Consider the following 24,351-nt stretch of genomic DNA (forward strand, 5'->3'; position numbering starts at 1 on the left):
CTCCCCAGCCACACAGGGGACCGAGCAGGCTGGGGCTAAGGGAAGCCAAGGGAGGGGAGTAGGGGAGTGTGGGGATCAGTGTTAGGCCGAGGGGAACCAGTAACATCTCCCACCCCCAGCCCCACAGGCCTTGTCTTCCCCTACACCCCCTTACCCAGCTTTACAGGGTCTGTCCTACTCTCCCGAGACCCATAACCTGCCCTCTGTGGTGGACCCAACCCATACACATAGCACCCCCCATTCCAGTTCCCTGCACTGCCCCATCGCAGTCCCCCGCCCCACCCTAGCAACGGCTCAAACGCCCTTCCATCCAATCAAGCTACCACACACTCACCTGCCTCCTTCATCTGCTCTCCTCCTCCTCCCCCCTTTCCCTGGAACATCCTGCTCAGCATATAGCATCTCTAACTCCTCTACAGATGGTCACCGTCTCTCCACTGCACCAGAGATATCTCCCCCTGGATCTCTGCTTTCCGGGGTTCGTTACGTCTCTCCCCTTTGCAGGCAGCCTGCTCTCATCAGCTCCTTTCCCCTTCTACTGGACAAAACAGGCTGCAGACCCTTTTAAAAGGGTAGGAGGGGCCATGCAATCAGTCCCCATTCAACAACATCTCCTTGAGAGGGACCTGCTTCTAACACACCACGCAACTGGCTGTTCCACATTGATACTAACCAGCCTGAGAGTGTTCCCATGCCAAGAGCTTCCTCAGGGGCCAGTCTACATCCGTAATTCAAGTGTTAAATATATCCTGGGGATGTTGATTATCCTCAAACCAAACTTCACTATCCCTAAGGACTCCCAAAAGTAATCCAGACATTAAATCAGCACCACTCAGCCAAGACACCCAAATCCCCTTAACTCTGCCCGCCGCCATTGACCAATAGCAGGAAGCGTTTTGGGCTTTGTGATCCCTGCTGCGATTAAACTGATTGTTGAAGACACCTTTGTGAAATTCCCCTTTTGTGATAGTTGCTCCATCACATGGCTGGAACCAAGTGGGCCCGGGGGGTGGCAGGATTCCAGCTAGGGCCACAACAGTTTCCCATTTTTTAACTAGCTTTTCAAATGAAATTTTTACAGAAAAGGGTCTGCTTCTTGCCAGAAAGTGTCCGCATTTTGTCAAAACACTGAAAGCCTGAAAACCAAAATGCCTCGGGTGTGTAACCTGGTCTGCAAGATGGTGTGTGCAGCACAAGGGTCTGGGTCAAATATCCAGGGCTTCCTTTTGAAAAGTAACAAATATCATGGGTGGGAACTGTCTCACCAAATTTCTGGGATCACTGAGTATCTACTCTGGGGGACTGTCAGAGCAAACACTTCTCGTGTATGAAACAAGGAGAGATTTGTCAGAGAGAAAGGGGAAACCAGCACCCACCTTGGGAAAGCAGGGCATTAACAATTCTCCCGTCCAGTCCTGCCCCTGAGTGTCTCCATCTGTGTCCTCTGATTCAGTTCCCCACCCACAACCACTAAGCAGGTGCCCCTTCAGCAACAGGTTTCCTTCCCACCCATGCCCCACTCATGGTTTGGCATCAGCTGTTTGCCTAGTCCCAGAGCCTGGCATCAGGCAGGTCTGTGCCACATCCTTTGAGAAAATGCCATCTGGTCAGTCCTCAGGCTCCACCACCTCCCCCGACTCTGGCCTTGTTTGCACTGGGTAAGGGAGGCTGCCCAGGGCTCATTCAGCCCTGCTGCCATGCTCTGCAGCTATGGCAGAGGGCCTCCTGGGTGCTGCCTTCCACTGAGGAGTTTTCGGACTGTGTGAAATCTTTCAGTGTCCCACTGAGCTCCGACAGACGGGCACAGAGCCAGAGCACAGCCCTGCTAGGGAAGAAGTGACCATCCTTCTATCTAGCCACACTCCACTGCCCACTGGCATCTGACTGAAGCTTTGGCTAGTGCGACCCCTTGCCCAGGCACAGTCAGTACTGCTTGTGCATGCCACTGCTGCCACGCAACAAGGCCAACAACGTTTCACTGCTTCAACGGCCAAAACGGAGGTGAATTTTAACCATGACCACCCAAATGTTCTTGCTGGGATAATAAGGGGTCCTGCTGCTTCACCTGCCTCCACCCACATCCCAGCTCCAGGCCAGAGATCAGGTTAGCAACTGCCCGCACTGCACAGCCTTCAGAGGATGGGTGAAGGAGTGTTGGGCACTGCGTAGGGGAGAGGACATTGGGCAGCACAGCAGTGGGACACCCAAGATCTGGCCAGCGATCTCCATTCTTCACCCCATGCAGGGCCCAGTGAGAGGGGTCGTGATGCTGCCACCAGCAGAATCCCAATAGGACTGGCGCTCAGCCCAGCCTCCCCCAGGGACCATGCAGGGAACATAGGCCTGGGGCAGAGTGAGCCGTGGGGCGAGAGATCCCTGCTTCAGCACCTGCACAGGGTCCCCCGACCTCGACCAGGAAAAAGCTGATTCAAATGGACTCAGTGCCACCACAGGGCAGGGAGTGGTTTTGTTCTCCCCGTCCCTGCGCCACATCTCACCTATCTTCCCTAAAGCCTGTGCAGAGCTGATGGGTACCTGGGGACTGGGTGGATGTGGGGGTAGGCGCTCTAGCAGTGGGGCCCCAATTCCCCTTAATGCCTTGGGGAGCCCTAGCTGTCTCACCCACACTTAGGGGCTATGCGGAGGGAGTCTGACACTCCCCAGACAGACCAGCGTGTACAGTGTCACCTGCTTTGGAAAGAATCTCCATATTTTGGGGTCTGACACCCAACTGCTCATCCTGAAGGCAAGGCCCTGCTGCTCTCTGCTGCCCTAAGCTAGACCCAGACGGGAGGCTCTCATCCCTGGACGTCTCCCAAGCTGACCTGCTGAACAAGATGGGGGCCTATGGGGATAAGGAGCAGAGCCAATGGTCCGTCTCTGGCCTGATCTGCCTCTTCCCCAGCTCCTTCCTCCTGGATGCTGCTGGTCACCCCATCAGCTGGTACCTCATGGACCTTCCAGTGCCAGCCTGGCCTTTGCCACTTCATCCTTCATGACCCAGAGCTGGGCAGGGCCCCTTCCTGAGCCCCCAGCCCAGCCACCATAGGGACCTGGCAGGATAGGGGCCAAAGGAAGCCAAGGGAGGGAGTTTGGATAGTCCTGGGATCAGTGTCAGGCCCAGTGGGATGAATAATATCTCCCAGCTGTATCCCAAGGGGGGTCTGCCCTTTCCCTACCCCCAGAACTGGCGTTACAGGGTCTGTCCTACTCTCCCAAAGAGCTCTGGGTGTGTAATCCCTTCTGCCAGGGGTTGTCTGAAGCAAGGAGGGCAGCTTCAAATAGCTAGAACTTCCTTTAGAAAACTAGTGAATACCATGGCCTCGAGCTCCCCCTGAACGTCCAGGATCACTAAATATCTTCCCTAGAAGCCATTAAGAGGTATATATTTCCCCACTCCCATGCCCTGAATCTGTGTATGAAATAAGAAGGGCTTCCTTAGAGGGAAAGGGAACCCAGCATTATCTTGGGAAAGCACAGCAACAATATGTATCAATGTGAATAAGAAGTAAACACCCACCCCATGGTATCTTCAGCTGTGTCCTCTAACTCATCCCTCCCTCACCAGCGTAAATGACCAAAAACAGTTAACAGTTTAACTTTAACAGTTGCTTTTCTCTTCCTCCTGAGCTGGTTGCATTATCTCCAAGCACTCAAGCATGTCTGTCTTCTAAGGTTCCACTTTTTAACTCACCTCAAGCATGTCTGTCTTCTAAGGTTCCACTTTGTAACTCACCTATGGTGATCCTAACTTGTTAGCAGTGATAATGGACTTCATTGAGCCCTTTTGTTACTTCCCACAGCTCCAGAAGACCATCACCTTGACAGTGCTTTAAGCAGTATATCAGACAATTGAGCAAAGTCCTTTCCACCCAACACAATAAAACACCTTTCTCTTTTAATTGAGTGTTACTGCCTACCCTCAATCACCAGCATAGCCCCACTTCTTTTAAAACTAGTGATGCATGACTGTGTTTTTGGTTAAGTTGACCTCCTCACCCAGGGTATTGGTTAGGGTGACCCTCTCACCCAGGGTATTCTTAGTACAATTCTGTTACCCAACTGTCATACAATAAGGAAAATAACAGTTTATTAGGACGACACCTAAAATGTAAAAGAATTTAAAGGAAAATGATCCAAACGTTCAGGCTGGGACAACAGGGAATAAAATGCAAATGAGCTCGGGCTCATTCTGTCTCTTCCTCCAGACGCCAGCAGATGGCAGCAGAGCGCCCCATGGAGCTTCTGTGCCTCTGCAGTTTTCAATCAGCCCTGAGCTCTCTCTTCCCCCTGCTCACCGACAGGTGGCAGTGGCGAGCTCCCTTCCCTCTAGAGCATCAGGCCACAGGCCTAACAGGTGATTGGCCAAACTCTGAAATAGATTGATTCAAAATGGCGCCACAATGCATCATGGGACTTGTAGTTGGGTTGCATTGTGCTCCCATTCTCTTCTATGGGCTCTCTGGCTAGACTACATTTCCATGAAGGACCATGGTCAGGGTCCAGGGATGTCCAGGGTGCAGCAAGAGGGAAAACGACCCATAAGGGATGTTTGTTATTAGCTGTTCACACCAGTGGGTGGCAAACCGAGTCACAGCCGACCGGTCATGGGCGTTTACTTATGATGTGTATGGCTATATATAGTTGAGTTGTTATTACCATACTTTCCCAAGTTGGTACTGGAATCCCCTTCCCTCTACAAAGCTCTCCTTGCTTCATACACAGACTCAGGGCTTGTGAGGGGGGAAGTATTTGCTTATTAAAGATGCCCAGGGGAGGTATTTAGTGATCCCTGAAATCACGGGTGCGGGGGGAGACTCAAGTCTTTACTTTTCAAAAGGAGCCTCTAGATATTTGAATTTCTCCTAGTTGCTGCAGCCAGCACCCACCAGCTGGGGTTACAAGCGCTGGTTTTTCAGGTCTCCCGTATTTTAATAAAATATCAGCGCTGTCCGTGGGAAGCAGACCCTTTATGTGGCCAAATTTCATGTGTAATCCCAATTTTCATGCCAAAACGGGAGCATTTTTAAGCAGGCCTGGTCGGACTGCTGCCATCCCTCTTGCTCACATTGTCCCAGCCATGCCAGGGAGCGATGCCACAAAGAAAGAAAACTTGGAGGTGGCATTAACAAGCAGTTTAATCATTGCTGCGATCACAAACCCCGCAATGCTTCCTGCAATTGGCAGATGATGGCCAGTGGAGCTAAGGGGATTCGGGTGTTTTAGCTGTGCAGTTCTGAATTCAACACATCTGGGTTGCTTTCCAGTGCAACCTCAGATGGGATTCCCTGTGGCTCACACAGGGAAGAAAACTGAGTGCAAAGAGTTGATGAGGGCAGGCTCCAGAGGGGAGAAGAATGCAAGCCCAAGCGCAGCGCTGAGGTGACAGGGAGGATCTGGGGCAGCTGTAGTATCAGGAGTGGGGGGAGCCGGGAACATTGCAATTGTGAAGGACTTTGACATAACACACTGAGCAGGCAATTCTAGAAAAAAAGGTGGAGGAGGATCAGAGCAGATGCAAGAGGGAGGTGTGCAGGTAGCTTCACTGAGCCATTGCTGGGGTGTCTGGAAGCTGGGGGCAGTGGATGGGAGCTGGAATGAGGAACATGCTACAGAACCAGAGTGTAAGGTTCACTCAGGGAGTCAGGACGCAGGTTATGAGGCTCAGGAGAGTAGGACAGAGACCTTGTTTGGCAGCAGTGGTCTGGCATTCATTTCCCACTGGCCCATGTCTTCAGGGACATGCTAGATAATTCTGTAGTTATCTGCAATGACGATAGCCTCATCTTTTGGGAAGACCAAGCCCTTCACAATCATCATGTATGCAGAGTCCTAGAGAGACCCAATCAGAAACATCTGTATTCTAAGACTCAGAAATGCACATTTGACCGAGATGCAGTTGAATTCCTTTGGTCTATCATCTCTCCCAAAGGGTTAACCATGGACCCGTGCAAGGTGGTGCCCGAATCCGACTGGGTTGCACCAAAAGACACCCCTGGGATACAGCAATTCCTGAGTTTCCTTGGTTTCTACAGGCGATTCATTAAGGTTTTTTTCTAGTCTATGGCTGCCCTTCTGCATAAGGGAGCCCAGTTCACCTGGTCCCCAGAAGTCCAATCTGCCTTCGAGCAACAACTAAAAGAGATTCACTTTGGTGACCATTCTAACCCCATTCACAGTAGAGGCTGACATCAAATTTTACTCTGGGTATGGCGTTGTCGCAGCCAGCGGTCCCCAGTGGCCAACTGCTCTCTGTGCCTTCTGCTCACGTAAACTGTTAAGCTAACCCAGGCAGAGAGGACGTTGTTAGCCATCAAGGCAGCCTCTGAGGAAAAACGTCACTGACTAGAGGGGACCGGGTTCCTAGTCCAGGTCCTTACAGCTCACAAGAACCTGGAATTCCTCCGAACAGCCAGGCACCTTAACCAAGGTCAGATCCACTGGTGCCTCTTCTTTGTCCAGTTCAATTTCGTAGTCACCTATTGTCCGACGGCGAAAAACAGAAAGGCTGCTGCGCTGTCCTGTAAAGAGGAATAACTTGACTCTGCCAGGGGAAGTCCTTCCGCAGTTCTTAAGGCATCCAATTTTGTTAATGAGACAATAGACAGCAACCTGATATTCTGCATCTGATTCGTCTTGCCCACTGACCCATTCACCTCTCGGATCTGCCAGGGCTTGGATGGTGCCGCTACCCAACCTGTCTCCAAATTCAGATTACAGGGTGACAGCTTCTACCACGAAGGCAGCGTTTATGTCCCAGAGGGACAATTAGGCTGCAGGTCCTGAGGTTACACCATGATACGCTGATCCCTTCCGCCCCTTCAAGACTTGGAATTTGGTGTCAAAGAGTTGCTGGTGGCTGGATGTGCATAGCTCTGTCAAAAAGAGTCTCAGACCTGGCCTCTGACTCTGGCTTTCACCCTCGGCTCCATTTCCCGGCTCCCGTTCCAACCACTAGGCATGACTCCTGCACCAACCACTAAGCCGGATCACCCATGTCCCAGCACGACGGGGCCTCTGATCTCAGTGACTCTGTGTCTGTGCTGCACCCAACGTGATGGGGTCCCAACCTCAGTGACTGTCTGAGCAGCACCTGGGAGTCCCGGCCTTGGGGCCTGTGTCTGAGCAGGAACCGGCATGATGGGATCCCAATCTCAGTGTCTCCTCCCCTTTGGCTTAGGGGATGGCAGTGTGTGTGTGTGTGTGTGTGTGTGTGTGTGGGGGGGGGGGGGGGGGGGGACGACGACAGTCTGACTTGACCTGTGCCCTCCGGTAGTGGGGGCTCCAAGCATAGACAGCTCCTGTCCCGCCCCCTTCAGTGTGAGTGTCCCTCTCCCTCGTGCCAGAGCTATTCAACGACAACTGCAGCTACAAAGGCAAAAGACAAAGCTGGTGATACCCAAGCACCACTGCTTCCCCAGCACCTGCCAGCCAGCCCCCAAGGGGACCCCTATATTCTGGATTCATGGCTACATGGGGACCATGCTGAGGAATGAACCGTCCTGAGCCCCCTGTGCTGCCTGGACTTCTGTGAGTCCTGTACACACTGGTGGTGATGTCAAGGGCCCCCCTGCCCCACAGGAAATAATGGTGCCCAGGACACAGCACTGACCCACAAGCCCAGTTCCGGGGGGGCAGAGGAGGGGGACACGGAGGGAGGTAGCAGTGCTCACACAGCAGGTAACACTGGGGAATGGAGGAAAGGGTGTCCTGTATCCAAAAGCTGCTGAGCCCTCCCGCTCTCCCCACAGCACAGCGTCCCCTAGGGAGCCCCCTGCCCCCCACAGCACAGCGCCCCTTCCTGAGCCCCGCACCCCACACAGCACAGCGCCCCCTAGGGAGCCCCCGCCTGCCCCCAGAGCCCACTGAGCCCCTCCAACTTCCCCTGCAGAGGGAAGTGCTGTGTGTGGGGTGGCAGGTTTAGCATCAGCTCTTCGCAGCGCCTCCCACTGACCCGAGGCTGCTCCTGCCCCCAGAGGGCGCCTCTCGCATCCCACCCCGGCCGTGGGGCAGGATCTCAGCTACGCACCCGTGGGAGCGTAAAGTCAGGGCGGGACTCAGGGAGGAGCATGGGCCGCACTGCCCCTGGGGCGAGTGAATGGGGGGGGGATCAGAGCAGGTGCTACTGGGGGGCGGGGCGCACGCGGCAGGGCCTGGGAGTGCTGGGGAGCCCCCTTCCCGGAGAGATTGGGGCCCCGGCAGGGCTGGGGGGGGAGCCCAGAGCTGGGCTATCGGGGTGGGGGGCGGACTGCATGGCCGGCAACATCGGCGAAGCTGGGGGGTTCCTGGGGCTACCTGTGCTGAGCGGGCGAGCTGCGTTATCCCAAGTGGCCACTGGGTGTCGCTGCTCCTTCCAGGATTCGCCGCTCCGGGCCCTGGCTGCGAGCAGTGGAGGGCTCCGCGTTAACTCCCTGTCCGCCGGGGCCTTGCTGCCTGCCTCGTGTGGGCCTGTGGGGGTGTGTGGAGGCTGGGGGGCACCATTGGCTGATCAGCTGGACTGGGTGCTGGGGCCCTGTTTTTCTGGCTGCTTGTCCGCACCTCTCTCCAAGGCCTGCTGCAAACACAGGTCCACACAAGAACCTCTCACCCCCATGGCACAGGGGAAACTGAGGCACAGGGCTGCCTGTCCCAGATCTGGGCACAAGTCCTGTGTTTCTCCCCTTGGCCTACGCAGCCACCTCCCCACTCCACGCTGTTCTGTATGGTCAGTGTTCTCCTGGGCCCGCGCCCCACTATTTCACAGCTCTGGACTTTGCTGCAGTGTTAACTCTGAAGCCTAGTGATTGTGGATTAAATGCCTGTATTGTTAACGCTTTCATGGTGGGTCATTTACAAATCCAGGTGATGTGCTCCATATCCTCCTCTCTGGCCCCATCCTGCCCTCCCCCACCCAAACCTCCAACAACATCTGTACGTCATGTGCTCATTACAAAGCTCTTGTACCTCGGACGTTTAGGACTGGCATGAAATCCAGTGCTGGGGTCCCTGCTCTGCAGGGTTATTCATTTCAATACAAAGATGATGGCATCTTAGGGCAGCACCCAGAGTCCCCAGCCACGCTCGGGGCCTGCACTGCCCAGGCACACACACCGAGGCCCTGCTCTGAAGAACCAGACTTCACTGTGTGAAACCATCCTAGTTCTAACATCTCTGCTGCTCCCCACCCAGTGCTGAGATGCAGCCGCCTCTGGGGAGGGGTGGTGTTTATACAAGGATCCCTCACCCAGGCCTGAGATGCAGCTGCCTCTAGGGAGGGGCCCAGCAGCTGTTCTACAGCTGTAGGTTATTTTAGGACCAACGCAATGGTGAATGAGCACAGCCAATTGAGGGGAAAAGGGCAACTGAAGGAGGTAGAATGGGTGCACCAGGAGGAGGGGGCCTGAGTTCTGGGACTGCAGCATTTGGGCAGTTTCCCTTCCAAGGGTTAATCACCCCTTAGCCTGCTTAGCTTTAGGGCTATACACAGCTTGTGGTCTGGGGGGTCAAAGAGGGACCAGGAGTGACTCATTTGGGGTCTTGGCCTCCTCCCCCCATCCCTGACACAGGGCAGCCTCGGCTTTGTCCCCTGCTGGGAATTGGGGAGGAAATCGGGGCTGAGTCAGCTGGATTCCGGGAGCCCTGGCTCCAAGGAGACAAAGGGATACAGCAGGGGGTGCTGACCCCAGCCCCAGCCTGGCGCTGTCAGAGGGTGAGGCATCCACCATGGGCTTGAGTCACCACCAGCCCTCTGGTTCTCCCGCCCCAAGCTCCACTGGTGCCCCTCAAACCCAACTTGCAGCCCCCTGACCCCGCCACCCCACAAGGGCAGAGAAGGGCTGGGACAGAGAGACAGAACCTCCCGGGGGGCCGTGTGAGGGTCACCCAGCTCAGCCAGGACTCCCCTCTCTCCCCAGGCTTCATGGGGGTCTGAGCTCCCGGTGCCCCATTCCCTTCCCCCCTTCCAGGGCATCCCCAGGGTGCCAGGCTGGAGGCCCCCATCTCTGACCGAGAGAAGTGTCAGCCACAGAGAGGGAGGGTCGGTGGGGCACAAACAGCCCACATACACACAGCCAGCTCTGCCAAAGCCCCTCACCCCTGACCGCAGCCACTGCTAGCCTAGCCCTGGGCTCCTTGCACCAGGCACAGGTTCTTCCAAGGTGCTGGATTTGCCCCCCAACACGCTCTCCCCTCCCCCCGTTAATAAGCTGCAGTTGCTGGGTGACTCTATGAGGCAGGGAAGTCACGGAAGTGGTTCTGGGGTGCCACATGCAGAGCGAGCCCAGCAAGTGAGAAAGAAGCAGCCGGGGACCTGCCCCAGACGCTAAAGTGAAAATCAGCAGAGGCTGCAATTCCCACACGTCGGCCCTATGGGAGGAGTCAGAGAGAGAGAGAGCGAGGGATGGATGGGGGGATGGAGGGAGGGCTATACTGGAGGGATGAATGGATGGATGGATGGACGGAGAGGTGTGTACAGGGATGGCTGGAAGGAGGACTGGACGGACGGACAGGGGTGTGCATGGGGACAGATGGAGACGTGTGTAGAAGGGTGGCTAGATTAGGTCTAGAAGCAGGGGACTAGGGGGTTAGCAGGTGTTTTGGCCCAATGGCGCCTCACATATTGACCGCTTTGGTGAGCTTTGCACTGGTAGAAGAGGCCAAATGGGCCCGACTCTCCCATTTATCCTCAGAGCAGGTGCAGCAGGGTCTGCTTCCCCAACCGTGACATTTTAATTATGCAGCGGAGTGGGGGGCTTAGTGCTTAGAACTGCAGAGACGAGAGAGTGGGATGGGGGTTGGGAGCCAGCATGCCTGGGGTCCCAGTCTCGGCTTTGCTTCTGATTGGCTGTGACTAGCACCCTATGCCTGCCCTGTGCCTCAGTTTCCCTCTTGGACACAAAGCGCCTGCTGTCGCACACAGAGATGGGGAGGGCTTGTTCCATCAGACACGTCATGTTGCACATGTAGGAGCTGTCAAGATGGCCAGTGGGGCCTCCCATCCAGCCCCACCCCTGCATCCATCTCAGGAACATCCCCCATTACTGTTCCATGCTGAAGAGCAGGCTCCCCCTCATCACATTCTCTTTCCCCAGCCGTGCTGTCGCTCTGCCCCCTCTCCCATCCTGCATGTTCTCCTCCCCACCCAGGTCTCCTTGACCGTACAGGTAACACCTCTCAGGTCCCTGTTTCTTTTCCTTCTCCCTAGGAGACCCCCTTCTCTACCCCAAAGCCTTAGGGCGGCCAACCTTCCAGGAGAACCTGAGTGATATAGCACATGGCCCTTGGGGACGGGGGCAGATCGGTATCTGGATCGGGTCAGATTAGATAGGGTGGGGGTGGATTGGGGTTGTATCTACATGAGTTAGGGATCAGGGATGACTGATCAGGGTGTGGCAGACTCTGGGGTGGGATTTGGGGCAGTTGATTGGGGTATGATAGGATCAGGGGGGTGTACTAGGGATCTGGAGGGGCTGGACGTAGGGTACCCCATCCCCCACAGAAGCCTGTGCACGTTTGATCCTTTCCTCTGTAGCCAGCTCCAACGCCCATTAAATCAGAGACTTGAGATCCTAAATCCAGATGAGGTCTGTGCCTCTGGGGTACAACGGGACAGCCCCGTCAGTGCAGAGCCCCCCGTGAACTCTAGTAGCCCAACGAGCTCTCAGACAGCCCAACCCCAGATGCAATCAAGCCGAGCTCATGGAGGAAGCCTTTTATTTGTTAATACAAGAATAGAAATTCTGCAATAAATACCATCTAATAAATAACATCTCCAAATAAATAAATATTAATATAGACAAACCAAGAAAAACACAACCCGATGGGGGGAATGTGAGGGGTGAAGGGGGGCGGGGGCACAAGCCCTTGCCCCTGATCCCATGCCTGGGGCATGGGGGTGGGCAGCAGGGCCTATGCCAGGTAAAGTGCCCCCACAACTGCCCAAATGCTACGTGGGCGACAATGTAAACTTCTAGGAAATGCTGCATGTGTCATAGCACGAGGGGGTTGGTACAGACAGGTGGCGGAGGAGGTAGTGGGAGATTGCCCCGCCCCTTCCTAGTTTAGCTCCCCCAGTTTCCTGGCCCTTGTCCTGGATGTTTTTTTGTCAGGAGGTGGGGCCAGCAAATGCAGCAGCACTGAAATTGGAGAAACATTGGAGGTCCTTTCAAACCCAACCTTTCCTGGTTCAACTCCAACCACAGCTCTGTTTTGGACCCCATTTTTTTTCTGTTTCAACTCCTGCCACTTCCTGTTTTGGACCCCGACCTTTCCTGGTTCATCTCCCGCCCCTTCCTGTTTTGACCCCAACTTTTCCTGGTTCAAATCCCACCACTTCCTGTTTTGGACCCCGACCTTTCCTGGTTCAACTCCCGCCACTTCCTGTTTTGGATCCTGACCTTTCCTGGTTCATCTCCCGCCCCTTCCTGTTTTGACCCCAACTTTTCCTGGTTCAACTCCTACCACTTCTCTATTTTGGACCCCATTTTTTTCTGTTTCAATTCCTGTCCCTTCCTGTTTTGGACCCCAACCTTTCCTGGTTCATCTCCTGCCCCTTCCTGTTTTGGATCCCAAACTTTCCTGGTTCAGATCCTGCCCATTTCTATTTTGGACCCCAACTTTTTTTGTTTCAATCCCCTTCCTCTTTTGAACGCCCAGCCTTTCCTGTTTCACTCCCTGATCCTTCCTATTTCTAGTCCCTCTTGACCCATGATGCTGCAGTGCCATGGGGTGAGATTGGCCCCATTTGCAAGTCTGACAAGTAGACCGATGTTGGTGGCATTTCCCATCTCAGCTCCTGCCCCCAGCCATGAGGGAAGTGATGCATGGAAAGCAGGGCTGAAAGCACCCGAGGAGCCACAGAGGCCAGGCTGCAGGCCAGTGCCAGGGGCTCTGAGCCTGAGGCATGGCTGGAGGAGTCCAGGTCTTTATGCATGACAGGAGGGGTGGGGAGTTGCAGCAAGGGAGGGGGACACAGAAGAAGAATTGGATCAAACCAGGATACAAAGTAGGAAGCAGCAAGAGACAAAGCCAGACAAGGCTTAGTGCTGCCCATGGTAAATAGTGCTGACTGCTGCCCAGAGCACATGGGGATGGGGTTTATTGCTGCTCTGGGTGAAAGGGGAGGGGCTTATTGCTACTTTAGGTGAATGGGGAGGGGCTTATTGCTGCCCAGATTTGAGGGTGGGACTTATTGCTGCTCTGGGCTGTAGTGAGGGGGAAGAGTCATTTCTGTGCTTTTGGAAAGCAAATAGGTCCCTTACTAGGGAACAAGGAAAAAGGAGGGGCAGAGATGGAGGGAGAAGGACAGGGACATGCTGCATGGCACCATAGGTGGGGCGGGGATTGGGAACAATGGAAGGGAGGGAGGGAGGGGGGCTAAGGGTGGGCGGCACAGCGGGGACTGGGTGGGGAGGTGGAAGGTCCGGTGGAAAGGAGAAGGGGAAGTCAGAAGCCCCATCTCGAGGCACAGCGTGGCGATCGGGGGCAGGAGGGGGCAGGGGTCAGAAGCCCCGCGCCTCGAGGCGCAGCATGACGGCAGCGGGCGGCACCTTCTTTTTGAGGCGGTTGAAGTCCTTGGCAGAGCGCCACAGCCAGGTCTGCAGCTCCTTGAGCAGCCAGAAGTCGTCCATTTTCTTAAGGAAGTCATTGTGGGGGCTGGTGGTGCCGGGCCCCCGGGCCCAGGTGGAGTCGGCGCTGCCCAGATGCCCAGGAAGCGGGTAGCCCAGGGAGGACATGACGCTGGCGATGCTCACCACCAGGCCCTGCAGGCTGGTGCAGAAGTGGCCCAGGTTCTTGCGCAGCTCGGCCTTGGCCACCTGCCCATCCATGCCACGCAGGTAGCACAGTAGGTGTGTGTAGGCCCGGTAATTGGCTGCCAGCCGGGCGTTGTCATTCAGGCTGCGCCACAACTCAAAGTCCACCGTGGCACTGGGCACCATCTCGGCCCTTGTCATCCGGGGAGGATTGAAGTCCGGCTCATTGAAGGGGGGGCCAAGGTAATTCAGCTACAGCGGGCGAGAGAGCGGGGAGAGGTGTTAGATTCACCCAGACAGACCCAGAGCAGCCCCCGGACGCTCCCACCAGGTTGGGGCATGATCCAAGGATGCCCAGTGACTCTGAGGGCATCAGCATGGGAATGCCCCATCTACCTCTCAGCCCTCTTCAGTGGCCCCAAGGAGACGTCCAGAAGAGGGTACATGGGAACAAGTCCCTCCTGGGAGAGCCCTGAGGGGCCACGGACTCAGCCCCACCTCTGGGGCCTGGGGGAAAGGGGAGCACCGGAGGGGCAAGTGGTACTCAAGAGCCCTACGGCTCAGCCCTGCCCACTGCTGGAAAGAGGCCTTTAGTCATGGGGAACAGTGCAGTGGGGCAGGGCTGGGAGCGACCGTGTGGCTTCGGGATGGAGTGGTGCCTGCGGGAGGGCATGGTGAGTGGGTCTGAATTGGCTTCTCCCCCAGGGCCACGGGCTCCCGAAGCCCTTCAGCTGGTGGCTTCTAGCCCAGGAGGGCCTGGCTCCTTCTCACAGAGTAACTGATTGCCCAGCTGGTGCCCCTGGTGAGGCTGAGGCCTTGGAGGCCCGTCCCTGGCCAGGCGCAGGGGATAGGGAGCTGGGGTCTCAGTGGGCTGTGACTCTGGCGTCAGTGCCCTGATGATCACAGGCTTCAGCTCATGCGCCGAAGGGCCCAGTGCCAGTCCCTGCATCAAACGGGATCGGGGGTGTGTGTGTAAAAGCCTGTGGTTTTGGAGCCCCTCAGCCCCACAGCCAGAGGTGAGGGGTACTGCCGGCCCAGGCAGCGGCAGGGAGTTGGGGAACTCCCGTAGGGGAGGGGAGGAGATGATGTGGTACGGGGCTGGGACACTGGCACCGAAGTGCTGTGAAGCAGAGGCACTGCTGGGCCTTGGGGCGGTAAGTGCCCCCGGGAAGGGCTGCCTCTGCCCAGTCATGAGCTGTGGAATTTCCTGTGCCCCCTGGCACGGGCGAGGGCACTTCAGAACACAGCAGGCGGCTCTCAGGAATTCCTCCAGGGGTGATGGAGGGAGGGAGACCGTGTCTGGCAGGTGAGGCCCTAATGACGGGGCTGGGATGCAGCAGGAGGAACCGTCTGTCAGGCCGCAGGGATGAGGTAATTTACGGGCGGCTGAATAGGGAAGTGGAGGTGAACCGAGGCCGCCGGAGTCAGTGCGGCGTCGCTGGAGAGGCGGGTCCAGGAGTGCCCCCCTCCTCCCCCACAGCACAAGGGAGGACAAGGAGCCTGTCCACCACCTAAACCTGTGTATGGGATAGAGAACAATGCCAGGCTGGGAAAACTAGTCAGCCCTAGTGCCCTCCCTCCCACCCACACTGACCTCCCCTCACCTCCACAAACACGTTCTCACATTTATATTTCACGTGTCTGTGCACAATCTCACCCTCGCATACTCCCATGCTCCACACACACACACACACACACACACACAGGGACACACACTCCCACATGCATGCCCACTGTTTCACACACATACATCCCACATACTAACACAGACCCATTTTCACACACATGTACATCCTGCATATCTGCACATTCTCACCCTCCCCCACATCTTCACATGCTGACACATACATAGCCCTCCCACTCACACGCACCCCACACACACGCACAGCCCCCCCACACCCCCCCACAAGCCCATTTTCACCCCCGAACACACGTGTTCACTCTCACACACGCTTGCTAACACGCCTCCACACGGGCCCACTCCCATCCCAGCCTCCCAAATGCTACCCCCTGCCTCCCCACACCCAGGGATTCCCCGTCCCCAAGGACGGCGCGGGGAGCAGCCCTGCAGCAGGGGAGCCCTGGCAGGCGGACGGGGAGAAGCAGGGCGCGGAAGGGAGGTGTGTCAAGCGGCGGGTGGGGTGGCGCGGGCACCTGAACAACCTGACAAGCTCAGGAGATGAATTAATTTCCTCAGTGTTGCCCGGAGGCGAATGCAGACATCTCTCCCCATCCATTGCGCAAGCCTCAGCGGAAGCCGGTGGGGGGGCTGGGACAAGGTGAGCACCCGAGGATGGGGGAGGGAACAGGAGCGGAGGGGGCAAGGGGAGACATACACAGAGGTGTGAGGGGGACAGAGGAAGCTGGAGGGAAAGCGGAGAGACGGGAGAGCAGTAACATGCACTGACATGTGAACAGGGAGCATGCGTCACACGTGTGACCAGAGGGAGAGAGGTGAAACAGAGACACACAAGCACGGCTTCCCCTTGGTGAGCGCCCTCCAACCCAACCCCATGACCCCAGAAGAAGGGGGATGTCTAGCAAAGGCCAAGCTCCTCTCTGGGGTGCAGGCAGCCCACAAGGGGTTGTCGTGGGGTCAGGCTGCGGAGCAGAATTAACCACCAGAGAACTCAGACAGCCCTAGACTTTAAGGCCAGAAGGGGCCATTGAAATATTTAGTCGGATTTCCTGCATAACCCAGGCCAGAGAGCTGTCCCCAGGGACTCTGCCTCCAGCCCAGAACTGCTGCACTAGAACAGATCCTTGAGAAAAAGCCCCTCTCTGAGAGGAAAGAATTGAGGGAGAGGAACCCGCTTGCCATGCCCTGTGGGAAGCTGCCCCGATGGCAGATTGCTTAGAGCCTGGCTGAACAATCTGTCCGAAAATGCCCTTTCTTCCCAGCTATGGACACTTTCACTCCCTAAGGTTCATTTTTTTTAAGATTTTCAATTTTTCGTCAACCTCCCCCACTGCCCAAATGAACATTTGGGGTTGGGTTTTTTCAGTTTTCCCTCTCTCACCCCCATTTTGCGTGTCAAAATGGAAAACTGATGTAATGCTGGCGGGGGGGGGGGGGGGGGGGGGGAGGATCGAACATTTTCCAACCCAAGCGTTTTTGAGAAAAATGTGTGAAAAATTTGGAATAAAAAATGAAAGTGCTGCCGAGTGAGGTGAAATGGTCAATAGTATTCACAAAACCTCTGAAAAGTTTGTGCCCAGGGGTGCGCACAAGAGAGGCAAGAGGGACATGGCCCCCCAATAATCAGCAGGGAGGCACAGAGCTCCTCCAGCCACTGGGGCCCTGGCGGGGAGGGCGTGCATTCCTCCGGGGCCTGTGGAACACAGAACGTGCCCCTCCAAAAGCATTACAACTTAAATTCCTGTGCACGCCCCTGGCTGTGCCTCAGTCCCATCCTCCTGCCACTGGATCTCATTCTTTGCTAGTTTAAAGAGTCCTCCTGCATCAGAATCATCTTCCCATCTAGGTACTTACACACCAGGATCAACCACCCATTCACCTTCTCTTCAACAAGCTCAGGACATAGATACTATCACACATCCTTCCCAGGGTTCGCCTCATTCTTACCACTCTTTCCTAAATCCATTCTAGTTTTTCTAATATAGTCAAGAGAACTGGACACACTGGTCCCGTAATGGACTCACTAGTGCCATATACAGAGGTAACACCACCTCCCTCTTCCTACAGGACATTCCCCTGCTTGGGCATCCAAGGATAACATCTGCCCTCCGAGCTACAGCATTGCATTGGGAGCTCATGTTTGCTTAGTTATCAACCATGACCCCCAAGTCCTGTTCATTCTGGGATACAGTCCCTCCTCCAGTACGTGTGACTTACACCTAGGAACAAAGAATGTATGTTCTTGCATTTGGCTCTGTTAAAATGCACATTGTTCACATGGGCCTAGTTTACCATGCAATGCAGATCAGTCTATCTAACCAGCCTGCCCCGTCACAATTTACCACTGCTAATTTTGGTGTTATATGCTAACTTTATTCTGTATATTCTTCCAGATCATTGATGAAAATATCAAATGGCTTTGGGCCAAGAATGGATCTCTGCAGGGCCCCAGCAGAAATACTTCTTTCAGATGAGGATTCCCCAATTACAATTAATTTTTCAGATCTATCAGTTAGCCAGTTTCTAATCCATTCGATATGGGCTATGCTGATTCTGTACAGCACTGTTTAATCAGATTATCCTGAGGGACTAAGTCAAATGCCCCACAGACATCAAAGTACGTTATGTCAGCACAGTTATCTTTATCTGTCAAATCTGTGATTGCATCAAAAAACAGGGCATCAGGGTTGTCTGACAAGACCTATTTTCCAAAACACTGCTCCCTGGCATTTATCACCCTTTGATTCTTTGTTGCATCCCATATGAGCCGTTCCATGATTTTGCTGGGATAGGTGTCAGGGTAACTGGCCCATACCTTATAACCTATTGGCACAGATCTATAGAGGGGAAGGGGAATCTACAGGCCAGGCTGGATGATATTCCTGGGAAGTTTTGGCTTGCAGGCATTGGGCTTTGCCAGGACAGTGGTCTGATCCATGGGCCGTGGAGGGGGGAGATGAGGCTAGAAGGACCCATTAGTCAGATCCAGTATGGTGGAGATATGAGACTAGATGGGCTAACACAGAGGAGATAGATGCAGACAGGATGGGCTTGTGGGTCTGATCTGGCAGAGCAGGGAGAAGGGGGATACCAGGCTGGATAGGCCCGTGGGTCTGATGTGGGCGGTGGCCCCCGTTGCTATGGTTGGGTGCCTGTTCTCTGCGTGGTGCAGTGTGGCCCAGCCGGGGCGTCTCCCAGGCGAGTTCTGACACACGGGCCTCACCTCACCCCATGGAGAGACAGCACAACAGAATGTAAACAGTGGGAGACTCCCCCGGTGCCTCAGGGCAGGGAGGGGGCATAATGCAGGGCACCCTGCCAGGGCCAGAGCCACGCAGCAGGGAGGGTGTGAGCTGGGAGATAGGCATGACAGAGTGAGGCACGTGGATGCAGACAGGGAGTGGGAGCCCCAGCTCCCCGGAGGCGGATGTTGGGGGGGGGGGGAGAACTGAGCCCAAAATAGAGAGGGGTCTGGGGATGAGAGACTGAGACCCCTAATGAGGGTGAGGCAGAGAATTTGCAGCTCCTCCCTCCACTCCAAAAGCTGCCTCCCAGCTCAGCCCCCAGACCACATCAACACATGCGGATCCTATAACAGAACATGCCTCAGTCATTTGTCATCCCTGCTCCCTCCTGTGCTGTGGGGGAGATTAAGTTACAACCTACACAGCTCCCTTGAGACTGGGGAATCACTTTTGGGAGCCTGTCGTTTATCAAGACCCCACAAGGAGGACAGAGAAAAATCAACCCTCCCTCACCCCATTAGGGAGCTATCTAAATTGGGGGAGGAGAGGAGAGGGAGTGCACAGGAGGCATGTGATGGAGAAAGGGGCAGGGGAGATGAGGGGGAGGGCAGAGACCAGGCAGGAATGGGGGAGGGAAGGGGGGATGGGAGGTGGGGTCACAGGGCTGCGCCTTGGTCCATAGCCCTCCCTGTACTCACATAGGTGCCGGCCAGCGTGCGCAGCTGGTGTTCCAGATACCTGGTGAGGTCGTAGGTCTTCTGGATGGACTGGGCAGCGCCCACCTCGTCTGTGCTGTTCAGGGCGGGGACCGCGGGCAGGTTCCAGAGTGCGGCACACAGAAAGGCAAAGATCCCCCAAGAATCTCCTGCAGGGAACACAATGACCAGCTCAGGTGGGCGCTGTGACACAGGAGAGGGCGCAGCCTGCCTCTGTTGAGCCTTGCCTGCCCAGCAGGGGGCGCTGTGACATTGGGGAGGAGGAGGAGCCTGTGGCTGCCCAGCCCCACCCTCCCCAGCAGGGGGCGCTGTGACACCAGGGAGAGGGGGGTAGTTTCCTCTGCCGACCGCCGCCTGTCCCAGCAGGGGGCGCTGTGACATGAATTTGTCTCTGGCGCTGTCACCCCATTGTTCGTCCCCAGACCTGTGTTCAGGTTGGGTCTGAATGTGCCCTGGTTGGGCGTTGGGGTGAGGCAGATGGGGTGGGCTCCCTGGGGCCACCCAGGCCAGTTCCCGCACCCAGCGCCCCAGGGAGGCAGGATGTACGTCTCTGACACCTTGTCTCGTGTTCTCCTCCCCATCCTGAACGGCCGCCAGCCCCAGCTGCTCGGCCAGGTATTTTTATGGGTGTCTCACACACCTGTTTCGAATGAGTTATAAAGGCTGTAGAGCACTCAGGGAAAAGCTGGGAGCGAGAGGCAGATGCTGCGGATGTCAGGGGAGCTGAGGCCTGGCCGGTCTAACAGGCCTTTTCAGGTGTGCCTGGCTGTCTCCAAACCCCTGCAGCTGCCCAGCCCAGGGCTGAGTATCTCTGCTGGATCCCAGCCCCCAGGGGAAAGGGGGGGGGAAAGGGTTCAGAGCTGGAGATAAAGGCTTCTCTCACTGCTTTAAAATGTGTAATTTGGTTGGATGCTGCAACTAGGGTGGGGCCCAGGGCCCGTTGGAGGTGAGGGGTGGTGGGTGCTGCAGGAGTGCAAGGCCCATCGGGAGCTCAGGAGCTGTCAGGGATTCAGGGTGGTGGGAGTTCTTGGGGATTTCGGCTGTAGGGAGCTGTAGGCTCAGGGGTTTGGGGACGTGGGAGCATGGTGGTTTCAGGCTCCAGAACCGTGCAGCATTCCAGTGTCTCACTGCGGCTCTGCTGGGCTTGGCAGGAAGGAGCTGGGAAGGGAGACACGCCTGCGTAGGCTGCTGGCTCTTGGCCGCGGAGGGGACGTGCCCATTACTCGTGCTGGTGCGTGAATCCTGCTCAGGAAGGCGATTCTCACCTGCGATGAATCACTCGTGAGACACAAAGCCCAGGCCCTGGCCACTTGCACGCTTCATTAAAGAGCATCCTGCGGCACTTTGCCTCAGTCAGGTGTTCGCACCGTGCCTGGGCCAACCCCAACCTGGGCAATTCCATTCTGCCTCCCTGCTCCTCCTGCACTTCTGCTAGAGATGGAGCCATGTTCATCGCCTCTCCTAGACTGCAGCACAGCTGATAAATAGCTCCATGCCCCACCCCAGAGGAGGATGCATCTCAGCACTGCATGAATAATCCCTGTTCATACATCTGATGGGGCCTAGCCCAGAGGTGGCTACGTCTGGGCACCAGGCAAGAGATCCCTGTATAAACAGCTGCTGCATCCTCTCTGTGGCAGCTTTATCTCAGCTATTTTAACTAAGCCAGGACCAGCCAGAACTCCATGGACAGTGTGGCTGTTATGAACATCACAGAATCAGTGCGTTTAGCACTTCCATCCTCCTGCTGCTGAAGCCCAGGTGTGGGCCGCTGAACTAATGGAGAATCTCCATTTGCTATTAGAAGTACAGAGCCTATGACACACAGCTGAGCAGTTCCAATTCAGCCCAGCAGATGGCAGCAGTCTCTCTCATACACCCCAGTGCATGACAGCAGTGACATACTTTAAAACAGGGAGTGATGGGAATAGTCAGCATCTGAGAGATGACATCAGGCTTTGACTTCATAGCATGAGATCAACCTTGCCTCAATGCCCCTGCCAAGCAATCAATAGGCTGGCAGCTTGCTAATGAGCTATGGTAAACTCCCTGCTGATTGGCTGAGGGCTCTCTGATGTCACAGCCTCGCCGCAGATTAACAACAGAAACATGCTGGATGTGTTGTAAAACAGCGACCGGAATTTAATGGGAGGGGGTGTAGGGAGAGGGCGGGGGTGGGGGATAAGCAGGCAGCAAGCAGGCCCCTTCCCCCTTGCCCCGCTGCTTCACCTCCCTTTCATCCCCTCTGCGCCCTGCCAGCAGCTTGCGGGCCAGTGTGCTCTCCTGCCAGCTCTTAATCGAAAAAGTGTGTCACGCTAGCAGAGCTATTTTCCAGAGCTGGGGTTGGCAGAGCCCACAGGTTTCTAACCCAGCATGGGGAGGGGCTAGACAGCAAGGCCAGGCCAAGGAGTCACCTGCCAGGGGGTTCTGTTTCCACAGCCCCCCTTCCTCTCTGGCCCACCTCTCCCCTTGCCTTCTACTCCCTGCATCTTCCTGCCCCATTCCTCTCCCGCCTCCTTTCCTGATTTCCTCTCCCCCCACAACCCCCTGCAGTGAACCTTCTGGTAGCCCCTCCCTGCCTGTTTGGCAGGGCCCAGCCAGTGCTGGAACCTGGGCCCAGACTGAGTGGAGCTGGCCCCAGTTCAGGGGAGGAAACAGGCAGCCCATTAAAGCGAGGTGTCACATGTTCCTTCACCTGGGTCACTTGGCCTGTGCAGTCGCTGCACTTTCCCTTTAAGAGCCCAGTCTGTTCAGCTGCCTGGGAGGCGCAGACCTAAGGCTGCAGCCAGCGCTTTCCCCAGTGCTGTGCGTGTGTGTGTGTGTGAGAGTTTGGGGGGCCTGCGCTCCTGCCTTGGTGCTGACCGGCTGGGGAACCACCAGGAGAGCCAATCAAAGGGCCCAGCTAGCCTGGCGTTGCCCCGTCCCTGCTGCACTGTGAGAGACCAATGGCCCATCTAGTCTGCTGTTCCTGAACTCCCTGCTGCATCAGATCACACTAGGGCTGGGTCAGCTCCCTACCATGCTGAAGCAGAGCAATAAGCCCCCTAGCCAGTAGTCCCCTCCCATTCCCTGTCACACTGGATCAGACGATGGGTTGGTAGCTCAGTATCCCCCAGCCTACCATGCCAGATCAGACCAGTGGGCCTCTCTAAGCTGGTATCTCCCCCACCTCTTCCCACCAAACTCAGATCAAAGCAACCGGCTGATATTCCCTCTCTCCCTCCAGCCCAGCTACTTCCTGTCAGACCAAAGGGCCCATCTAGGCTGATATCTCTCCCCGGCGGGCACCCTGTTGGATCAGACCAATGGGCCCCTCTAGCCCAGTACCGTTCCCCACCCTGCTGTGCTAGATCAGACCAATGGGCCCTAGCCTGATATTCTGCCTTCATCTGTTTCTTACGAATGGGGCAAACTGCCCAATGCATCTCACTGCACCGTCCTGTTCCATGCTGCCTAATTCTTTCCTGTCCCCCAGCTGGGGATCAGCTCAGGCTCTGAGCCCTGAGAGTCCAGAGCCCTCCTAGCTCCCCTCCCTGCAATCTCTCCCAATTCCCATGAGCATATAGCCCCTCTTGTGGGAGTGCAGTGAGCTCTCTGCCTCAGGAACAACCTGCACCGGTGAATCCCACCGGCCGAGGCTCACACCCCGTGTAGGGTTTGGAACACTTGACTGAGTGCCCCTTGACTGTGGGTGACAGGGCGGGGTAAGAGTGACAGAGTGTGGCCAGCTCCACCCCAGCCCCTCGCTCACATCTCCTCCCCACACCAGCCTGATTCTCTCCCCTCTCCTGGCACGACCCCATGCTGGGAAGGAGGCCCCGTCTCCTCCTCATTCTGGTCTCTCCCTCCCAATCGCAGCCAGACACTTTTGGAGCCCCCGCACAGACCCCATTGCTGATGGGGGACCATGGTGCCTGGCTCTTTCCGCAGCTGACTCAGGGCCTGTCAGTGCCTTCAGGTAACTGCCGTGCAGCATGGAGTTCTGGCTGCCAGAGTGTCTCAACCACGCCTGCCCTACAGCAGCTGAATGCCAGAGGAGCTCTGGAGGGAATATGCCTTAGACTGTCCCAATGTCTTAATCAAACCAACATCACTGGCTGGCGTTAACACATGTTCCCCAAACCTCTGAAGGCTAGGTGCCCCCTTCAGGCAAATGCAATTAATAACATCCCCCTTGGGGTTAAAGGCCTACCTCTATCTTAGACCTGAAAAATATGCTCCTCCCTCCTGTTTCTGACATGCTCTGACCAGCAGCGAAAGAGTTAACCATGTTGCCATTTAAAGTGGCATGTTGGGCAGGTGAGTGAATGCCCACTGAAACCAGCAGGGCCGCTCACACCTCAGAACCTTTGTCTCAGGCTCTCTGCAAACTCAGGCTGCGTCAGTTACACTTGGTTCACATTTACAAAGGTTTTTTTTCCCAATCACGGCAGCTGGAGTCTTACTCTTTTAAAATGAAAGCTGACACCCTGGGAAACAATTGGAAGGCCTGTCTGTCAGTTGTGCCAGTGCCCCTCAATCCTGACCCACAGCCCTTCCGTTATCCCAGTCCTGGCTCCCCCCTCCACAGCTCTACTGATGTCCCTTGATTCCAGACTAATTCTTCAACCCCCACACTCAATACTTTGGAAAACGCTGGGTTAAGATATGGCCAAACCTCCGCATTCACTCCACCCTCCTTCTCCTTTCTATGCTGCTTCTATTTGTAAAACTACAATGATAGCAGCACCTAGAGGCACCAACCAAAATCAGGCCCTCATTGTGCTGGACGCTGCTCAGACACAGCGAGTGACAGTCCCTGCCCTGAAGAACTGAGTCGTCTAAGAGAAGACAAACAAAAGAAGGATCATTATCTTCATTTTACTGGGAACTGAGAGGTGAAGGAACTTGCTCAGGCTCCTACAGGACATTTGTGACAGACTGAGGAATTGAACCCAGAGCCCCATAGGTCTACTGACCAGTACAATCACAAGCCCAGCCTTCTTCCTTAAATCACAGAACCAAATCCAGCCCCCTCAGAC

The 24,351-nt window shown here is 55.8% G+C and overlaps 1 protein-coding gene across 1 annotated transcript in view; it reads right to left on the reverse strand.

Moving 5' to 3' along the window:
• Positions 1 to 11,816: 11,816 nt before the first annotated feature.
• The window catches only part of CLCF1 (cardiotrophin like cytokine factor 1), a 35,595-nt gene continuing 23,060 nt past the window's right edge, over positions 11,817 to 24,351 (reverse strand). The window contains exons 2-3 of the mRNA XM_067532002.1: positions 19,313 to 19,479; positions 11,817 to 13,982 (exon numbers count right to left, since the gene is read on the reverse strand). Of these exons, the coding sequence (XP_067388103.1) occupies positions 13,479 to 13,982; positions 19,313 to 19,479 (671 nt within the window). The 3' untranslated portion in view covers positions 11,817 to 13,478. The remainder of the gene's footprint in view (positions 13,983 to 19,312; positions 19,480 to 24,351) is intronic.

The sequence above is a fragment of the Emydura macquarii genome, unplaced genomic scaffold, assembly GCF_026122565.2.
Source record: "Emydura macquarii macquarii isolate MOO-44397 ecotype Brisbane River unplaced genomic scaffold, CSIRO-AGI_Emac_v2 contig_3235, whole genome shotgun sequence".
NCBI classification, from domain to species: Eukaryota; Metazoa; Chordata; order Testudines; family Chelidae; genus Emydura; species Emydura macquarii.